This window comes from Urtica dioica, chromosome 4, assembly GCF_054948205.1.
Source record: "Urtica dioica subsp. dioica isolate 48M chromosome 4, U.dioica_male_clone48M_v1_H2, whole genome shotgun sequence".
Taxonomy (NCBI): Eukaryota; Viridiplantae; Streptophyta; class Magnoliopsida; order Rosales; family Urticaceae; genus Urtica; species Urtica dioica.
The window spans coordinates 15,732,595-15,741,150 of NC_142759.1; the positions used below are offsets into that span (position 1 = coordinate 15,732,595).

General features: G+C 35.9%; 1 protein-coding gene across 2 annotated transcripts; it reads left to right on the plus strand.

Moving 5' to 3' along the window:
- The first annotated feature begins 1,220 nt into the window (after window positions 1-1,220).
- On the plus strand, window positions 1,221-4,802 carry LOC149400808 (casein kinase 1-like protein 3). Of its 2 annotated transcripts, none has more exons than XM_089611422.1 (15): window positions 1,221-1,458; window positions 1,590-1,630; window positions 1,853-1,922; window positions 2,003-2,151; window positions 2,365-2,460; window positions 2,589-2,659; window positions 2,833-2,894; window positions 2,970-3,033; window positions 3,223-3,307; window positions 3,415-3,541; window positions 3,614-3,696; window positions 3,799-3,856; window positions 3,953-4,095; window positions 4,177-4,366; window positions 4,455-4,802. In XM_089611422.1, the coding sequence occupies exons 1-14, from the start codon at window positions 1,383-1,385 to the stop codon at window positions 4,354-4,356; spliced, it is 1,305 nt and encodes a 434-aa protein (XP_089467548.1). In that variant the 5' UTR covers window positions 1,221-1,382; the 3' UTR covers window positions 4,357-4,366; window positions 4,455-4,802. The 2 variants fall into 2 exon arrangements, with proteins under 2 accessions (XP_089467548.1, XP_089467550.1); XM_089611424.1 differs by having other exon boundaries at window positions 3,959-4,095.
- Window positions 4,803-8,556: the final 3,754 nt, after the last annotated feature.

Consider the following 8,556-nt stretch of genomic DNA (forward strand, 5'->3'; position numbering starts at 1 on the left):
AAAATAAAAAAACCCAAAGCAATCTCAACACAACATAAAATTCAATTTTCAATTCACCGATGTCATTCATAAACTCAAATGAAACAGGTAACACAATCAACTATGGTAAATAGTCTTCAAACAAAATGGAGTTTTGACACGTAAATAAGTAGATTATTTCACATATTTACACTCCTAATACCCCTAATTGTGGATAATTCTCAACAAACATTGAGGCTCAAATTTTTTTTAATGGGCCTTGGGTCGCTCAACTAAATCCAAACAGGCATGTGGGATTGTGGTCCAATGAGCCAACCCCGTCCAGTTCTTCTGTTTACGTTCATCTTCCAACTTCAACCAACAAATAAGGGTATAATCGTACATTCATATAGCCCTATAATTTTGTACTACGTGGGATCCTCTTGATTTGGACGTGGCATGATGTGACTGGAAAACTAGACGACAAATTGATTGTAAATAATCCTCGTAATGTTTAAATAATGGTATTATTCTCTACTTTCCCAGGGGCAAAAGAATAGAACATCTAGGATTGCGCTCTATTTTTAGCTAAATTGCGCTAAAAAGTATTCAAAGTTAAGAGAAACATCACTTCAGATATTTGCACTTTTAAAATTTTGAATTATGCAGAGGAAATAATAAGAGATAGAAAGATAACTAAATATATCTTTGTGCCCAAAATGATTAAATATAAACTAATTAAATCTATGATTACTTAATTAATGAAATTGAAATATTGATTATTTGACTAGTAAGATAATTTCTAAGTTATATGCATAATTCCCCGTTCATACTTATATTTCACCTAAATTTCTATTTAACTCTTTATTTAAAAAATCTATTAAAGTTTTATTAAATTGTAGAAAAGTTAGGCCTCGACGTCTTTATATCACGAGAAAAAGTTCACATCTTATATTTCCAACTAAAGAAACGACGTAGTTCCTAGTCTTTAAGACTGAAACGTGACTCCGTTCATAAAATAAAAATAAAAAATAAAAAGACTGAAACGTGTCTCGTAATTTTTTTTTTTTTTTAAATCTAATATTGAAGATTTGAAGTTACAAATTTCTAACAAATCTTTTTCCAGATTACAGAAGCACAGGCATATATTAATAAAAAATAAAAAAAATAAAAAACCTGATTAGTCAAGGGGTCAACGCTCTCTTCACCCACCGTAATTTCCAAAAATACCCCTCGCAGTTCCGTCTTTATTTCTCACGTTGCCACGCAAAATGCTTCCGCGAAAAAGCTAACCTCTTGTCTTCCTCTCTCTATCTGCGTGGCTTTAGGTTCTCTCTCAGCTCTGTCACAAACAAGGATCGGATATTCTCAGTGTCCGATTCCGGCCAGAATTCCGATGATATCTGGCTGAATCGATCTCGAGGATGGACCGAATCGTCGGAGGCAAGTACAAACTCGGTCGCAAGATCGGAAGTGGCTCGTTCGGCGAGATATTTCTCGGTCAGTTATTCTGTTCCTTCATCGAATTATAAGTATTTTAAATTTTGAGTGATTTTTCCTTTCTTCTCTACTGGTTATTCTGTTTGTGTGATCGTTTTGATTTTTCTTAATCTCATTTCTTTTGTTTGCAGCCACGCATATCGATTCTTTTGAGATCGTCGCCGTTAAGATTGTGAGTTTTTTTTTTTTTTTTTTTTCGATTTCAGGTTCAAAAATGTTTTTTTTTTTCATACGGTGGTTGTTTATCACTGTACATTACTGTTCATGTATCGGTAATTCAAAGATTGATTCTTAATGTAACTTTGATTTTTATACGGCGTTTGGAATATGGCTAATGTTGTTAGTGAATACTGAATAGTTTAACTAAACTTGATTACTCAAATCGTGGTTACAGGAGAACAGCAAAACTAAACACCCTCAACTACTATATGAGGCCAAGTTATACCACATCCTTCAAGGAGGAAGTACGTATTTATTTTTATCTGGGCTTATAGTATTGGAATTTGATTGATTTTTTTATTTTATTTTATTTTATCAAACTCAGGTGGAATTCCAGGCATAAAGTGGTCGGGGGTCGATGGGGAAGAAAATGTGCTTGTGCTCGACTTGCTGGGACCGAGTTTGGAGGATTTGTTTGTGTATTGTGGAAGGAAGTTTTCTCTTAAGACAGTCTTAATGCTGGCTGATCAAATGGTAAGAAATTTATCTTTTTATTTGCTCTGGAAATTAATATCATTAGAAACTAGAAGCATGGCATATCGGATTAGTGATTTCAGTTGGGTCATAGACCTTTTCTCTTGGCCAGTCTCAACTGTTCGGCTTCATAGGCATTGTTTTTGGGCTTATTTATTTTTATTTATATATATATATATTTTATATTTTTCTTATTGTTGAATTTTACTCTAGCTTACAAGAATAGAGTATGCACATTCAAAAGGATTCCTGCACAGAGACATAAAACCAGATAACTTCCTCATGGGTCTTGGTCGAAAGGCAAATCAGGTGATAGTTTACTTCTGTCCATTTTTCTTTGATGGTCCTTTTTAATGGAGTTTCCGTGTCTTGTCATTTGTGAGTCATTTTTTATTTATTATTTATAATCGAAGCTCATGACATGCTTTATTCCCTAGGTCTACATAATTGATTTTGGGCTTGCAAAAAGATATCGGGACTCAACTACCAATCGCCATATTCCTTACAGGTATGTTTGGTATTTTCAGTACTTTTCAATATTTTTTTTTCCACCGATGGTCAATTGTATAATTCAAATGCTACTCTCTTCCCAGATACCTAACTCGTTTTATTTTATTTTATTTAATTTATTATTTATTTATAAACAAGATAGTTTTTACACATCGTGTATGGGACTTGTAGGGAGAACAAGAATTTGACAGGAACTGCGCGATATGCAAGCTGCAACACTCATCTTGGAATTGGTAAGTAAAATGATCTTTGTCTAGACTTTTTAAAAAAGAAAAAAACTGGAAATGACACTAGAGAACTTTATGTAGAGCAAAGTCGAAGGGATGATTTGGAGTCACTTGGATATGTGCTTCTGTATTTCTTAAGAGGAAGGTAAATCAATTCGTTTCACCATTTTTTCTTTGTCAACAAACATCACTTATAATTTATAACTGTTTTCTGACTAACTAGGGCTGGGACGGCTTTGCTAATATTCACAACTAAACACATTTTACTTCATTTAAATTCTGACTATTGTGAACCGTCAATGCTCATGGTATGAATAGTTGTTTCCGCTTCCAGTCTTCCATGGCAGGGTTTAAAAGCTGGTACAAAGAAGCAAAAGTATGACAAGATTTGTGAGAAGAAGTTATCAACTCCGATAGAGGTGTGTATCAACCGTGGATGTGTTTAAAAAAAAAAAAAAGTAATGTTTAAAAACAAAAGTAATATGTGTAGCATATTTAATAACATACAGTTCCTTTTTCTCTGAAGGTTCTATGCAAATCCCACCCTGTGGAGTTCGCGTCGTACTTCCATTATTGCCACTCATTAACATTTGACCAAAGACCTGACTATGGGTTCTTAAAACGACTTTTCCGAGATTTGTTTGCTCGTGAAGGTAGATATGCCAAGTGCTTCTGTTTTCTTCAAATCGTTTAACTCCTTGATTAACGATATTGGATGATTGCAGGATATGAATTGGATTACATATTTGATTGGACCATTATAAAGTATCAGCAGGCACAAAAGAATAAAGCACAAGCTCGAGCCTCTGTAAGTATGTTTTGCCACCTGTGAAGTAAATATTTGGTTTTATTATTATTTGCACTTTAATCATGATTCTTAGTCTAACAAAGTTGAGTGTGAACTTTGCAGCCAGCTCCCGGTGAGAGCAACAGTCATGCTATGCAGATGGCTATGTGTAGTCATCAAGGTTAAATCTCAACTTTCTCTTTCGACGAGGTTTATTGAAAGTGAAATAGTTATATCTATTGGCTAGGAGTCTTAAATATTTAATTTTTTTTCCTAGCAATAGGAGGTGCAAATGCTTCTTACCCAGCTGAAGTCACGGATCGCATGAGGTCAAGCAACCAAACCGGCGCTGGGGTTCGCATGCAATTCAAGCAACCAGTAACTCGGAACTTCCATTTTGACAATCCTCTTGAAAATAATGTAAGCAATTTCACTATTTTGAATGAGACTATGCTTGGTTTTTCTGCATGTTATGAATCGATCTTAACCAGATTTTTGTAGCTTGCGAATGAGTCATTCATGGCGTCCTCTTCTCATATGCTTGCCGGGCCATCAAGAAGAAATCCACATAAATCTGCTTTACCCGCTGAAGCAGCAAATGTTAATCAAGGAAATGGACACAAAGTGGGTCCTTCGAGTAGTTGGATTACATCTCTGCAACGCATCTCTTCGGGCAAGTGAACTTAATGAGGTATATTTACTACAAGGTCGAAACAAGAATCAATCTTTTTTGTACGTGTCTTTTTTACTATATATTTTGGAATTTTGTATATAAGCAGAGCTATGATTAGGGAAAATTTGCACAAAATTACATCGATGAAGCTGCGGATATGAGTTGATTTGACAGTTGTTGCCGTGGCTGGTGCACCATTGTTGACTTCAAATTTCTCTAGTCATTTGATGAATCACATTTGTTCTTTGGTTAGATCCGGCTTGTGTTATTTTATTTTCCTTCCCTTATTCCCCATAATGTGGTTATTGATGCATAAACGGTGCTATGAAAACAGAAACCAAAAGCTTGGTTCCTGTGCTGTACATAGGATGTTATAAGATAAGACAACACACAGCAATCTTGTATTCATATTTCTTTTTGTGTAATGTGAATGACATGTGAAGCTATTTCTTTATTTTTTATTTATTCACAGCTAGCAGTCCTCTCTGTCTCTGTTATATAAGTCTTGTTTGTGGCATTATATACCTATAAACTCTATGTCTTTCAGACTGTGTTTACTACTTTATTTGTTGATATAATTTTATTTTCAATGAATAAAATGACGAGTAACTCGATCAGGTTCAGGACTTTGACATTTTAGATACATTGAGGTCACGTCAGTTCAACAGCTTTCAACATCTACTTGCCTTCTGATATTACAATGTAAGTAAGCTTATTTGTCTATTTAGCTGAATTGGTTACAACTTGGTTGGTATATTTATAATCAATGCTTCCATAAAAAAACCATTTTGCCTATTTTCAAGTACTCTAGTTCTGGAATAACATCTTGCTTCTATAGCGGATAGAGTTGTTCTAACTTGTGCCTGGTTTTGTTTTCCATGTATAAGCATTATTTTTCATGGAAGTTCGGTTTTGTTTGTATTTATTTATTTATCTAGATACAGTATTTTCTTATACTAAAGGATGCAAGAATCTGGAAAAAGTTCATACATAATCTCATTACAGAGATTTTGTTTGTCTTGACTCTTCAGTATTGAATCACGCATGGAACAATTTTATTATCGTATTATAAACTCATACCTCATGGCATGGAAAGCCTCTGTTTCGGACTACAAAACGACTAGTGAAATCCGAACGACTATAGACAAGAACAATATTTCTAGAAGAACGTGTGTTTTGTCGCAGGGATGGGGTACGGAATGAAGGGACATTATTCTAACTGAATATGATTAGATAGATCATCTCCTGCTCGGCTCATATAGAAACAAATTACCCTTCTCATAGATAAGCGATCGAGTGTCGCTAAAACGACAGTAATAATTATGTTAGTGATGTGATCTTTGGGCAAATGCCAAAATTGTTGGAAAAATAACACGCCTCGACAAAATGATGAGATTAGATAATAATTGTTGTTTTGAAATGATAATTTGATTACATTGATATCACCCAATGACCCTACGTCACTTGTCGCCCGATTTCATGTGTGAACCGATTAAATTGCCCACCTTTATTCTACGCTCTTGTCAGCGAGTGCCAAGTGACACTATTTTAGCTACACATGCTTCGTCTTATTTTAGGAAACATCACTCGTAAAGAGTTCATACATCATTTGTTTGTCTTATACACGACTCTTTTCTCGGACACTCAAAATATACATCACAACTTTTCTTCTTATTTGGACAAAATTCCTAACTGAAAAAGTGCATTCACTGTTTATTTGATGTCGCTTAGTGATGTTAAACCAAATTATGTAACATTAGATAATTTACCAAATTAATATGACAATAAAAATTGTAAATCAAGAGACAAGTAATTGGTAACTCAGTTCGGACAAGCGTGCATACTTTTGGAGGGATGATACTCCAGTGAAAAGAGAATTTCACTAACTGGTAGGATAAATACAATGGCGGACAATTATGAAGGATCACCTTTCAGATTTCATATACTTCAAAACTAAACATGTGAGGTCTAACTCAGGCTCCCCTCACTTTCCACTCAACTCATTCATCAATAGATTGATCAACGCTTATTCCAGTGAATGATTTACAACATCACAAATACAAAAACCAGCTGAGTCTATTGCACAAACAACGTCAATCTATAATAAAGAACAGAGTAACATCACACAAAAGACAAGGTGTGTTTGGCTCGGCAACTCTCACAAAAACCCTAAGTGTGTAACCCTCCTAAGAGAAAAAACATGCCTTTTTATATGAAACGGTACCCAGCGAGAATGTATTGCCATGGTCTTCCTATGCAATCGCTGAACTATCATTGGACAATCAAAAAAGTAGAAGCAGGTAAGACAAAAAGAACTTTGCAGACAATCCACGTCACTGATCCAAACGCAAAACTTTGCCAATACATGTCACACAGAATAAGCACCAAGAAGAGCAATTTCAGAACATAATCAAATTTAGATAAGCTTAGGCAATGTTGTAGAGGGCTAAAGTATAACAGACTTAAAAAAATAGGTATTCATGTAGTGTAAAAGAAGGCGGGAAGGAAAATAAATCTTCAACCTGATCAGGCATAGTAGTGGGAGCTTGATCATCAACAGTTGGTACAACAAAGGATGATGAAGTGGAGGACTTCTCAGCATATTCATCAGCTTCAGAACTTCTTCGATCTCCTTTTTTCTGTCCATGGAATTCTTGATAACTTCTTCTAGGTGCTTGATCTCCCCAAGCAAAGTATAGGCAGTGAAAGCACGCAATTCAACAGACAAGGGATGCACAACTGGAGCATCAATAGTCATGCTGGGGAAGTTGAAGCTCTTGGGCACTCGAATGCAAGTGTGCATGTTGATGTCAGCAGCATGGTGGGTCCGAAACAACTTGTGATTGAATGAGATTTCCCGAGAGGGACTTGAGAGGACTTTGATTCCTTATTCTTCAGAATATCAGAATGTTGTTTGATAAGAATTCCATGTAGCAAGGATGGATAAGATATGGGAAGCTTGATGGCCTCAGAACCAGCATGTCGAATGACTTGATCAACCACGAATTTCCCAAAATCCACTGCAGAACTAGTACCTACTTGATGAATAAATTGAGCAAGACTCAGAGAGATACCAGTAAAGTGAGATGAGTTCTTCACACCAATGTTGTGAAGAATGGAGTATTTGGTGCTCAGCTTGGATGCTAGGTAAAGACCCTTATCAGACCATCCGTCTAACTTTCCACCAGTGATTTCTTTTACCAGAACAAACTTAGATGGGAGAGGATCAACAGAAGTAGGAAATGTACTCCCCAGAAACTCATTGATAGCTCGAGGAAAGAACTCAAAGCACTATCCGCGAACATACACCCGTGATCTTCTCAGACAAGTTGACAATGAACTCTCTGACTAGTTTCACATTATAGGGACCTATGTTAGTCACAGTCATCATCATGTATGCATCCTTAATGTATTGTATAATCTTAGTGCACTGCATGGCCTCTTCAGACATCTCACACTCTGGAGCTATGCTTCTCTTGACCACATACTTCCATCTTCTTTTGTCTTGAAAAATGTAGAATGAGATTTTATCCAAAGGAACATCAAGAACAACATTTTTGGATTTCTTTTGCTTCTTTTGAGGTTTTATTTCAATTTCTTCTTCTTCTTCTTCTAGGATGTTAGCAATGTAGTCAGAAACATCATCTGGAACATCTTGTTACTCATCTCTATCTTCAACAAATTTTTTTTTCTTAATATTTTCAACCTCATTTTCTTCCTTTTTCTTCTGAACATGCTTCTTTCTCACATGAACCTTCTTCTTTCCTGACTTATTCTTCTTTTACTCTTTAGTGGGATCATGACCTTTGACAAGACTTTAGGTGTATCCCCAGTCATAACTCTCATGAACTCTTCCTCTGAGATAGTATGCACAATCATAGGACTAGTAACTTTATCTTGCTTAGTCCCATTAACAATATCAGCAGAATCATAGCCAACATCTCTCATATTAGCAACCATCTGAGCAAAGGTCTGGTTGTCATCAGCAACCTCTTAGAGATGTCGTTGCGCCAGGAGCAAGGACATCTTGTTTAGGGTTCTCATTTCTAACAGCATCAACTTCTTCAACAACATTTGAGGGACTGGTGTTCTTAGACTTGTTAGGACCAACACCCAGATTCCGATGACCTCTTGCTCCGGGATCTCGCCGAGGAAGATGCATGCAAATTGGATTCTGAAGAGGAGGTGTCAAGAGACATTTCTAACCA

Bases quoted from the DNA above. Each gene is read 5' to 3' on its own strand.
- LOC149400808 (XM_089611422.1), top strand. From the start codon at position 1,383: ATGGACCGAATCGTCGGAGGCAAGTACAAACTCGGTCGCAAGATCGGA. The intron at 1,631-1,852 runs GTGAGTTTTTTT...TCGTGGTTACAG, and splicing joins AGATCGTCGCCGTTAAGATT to GAGAACAGCAAAACTAAACA. The intron at 3,542-3,613 runs GTAGATATGCCA...GGATGATTGCAG, and splicing joins AGATTTGTTTGCTCGTGAAG to GATATGAATTGGATTACATA.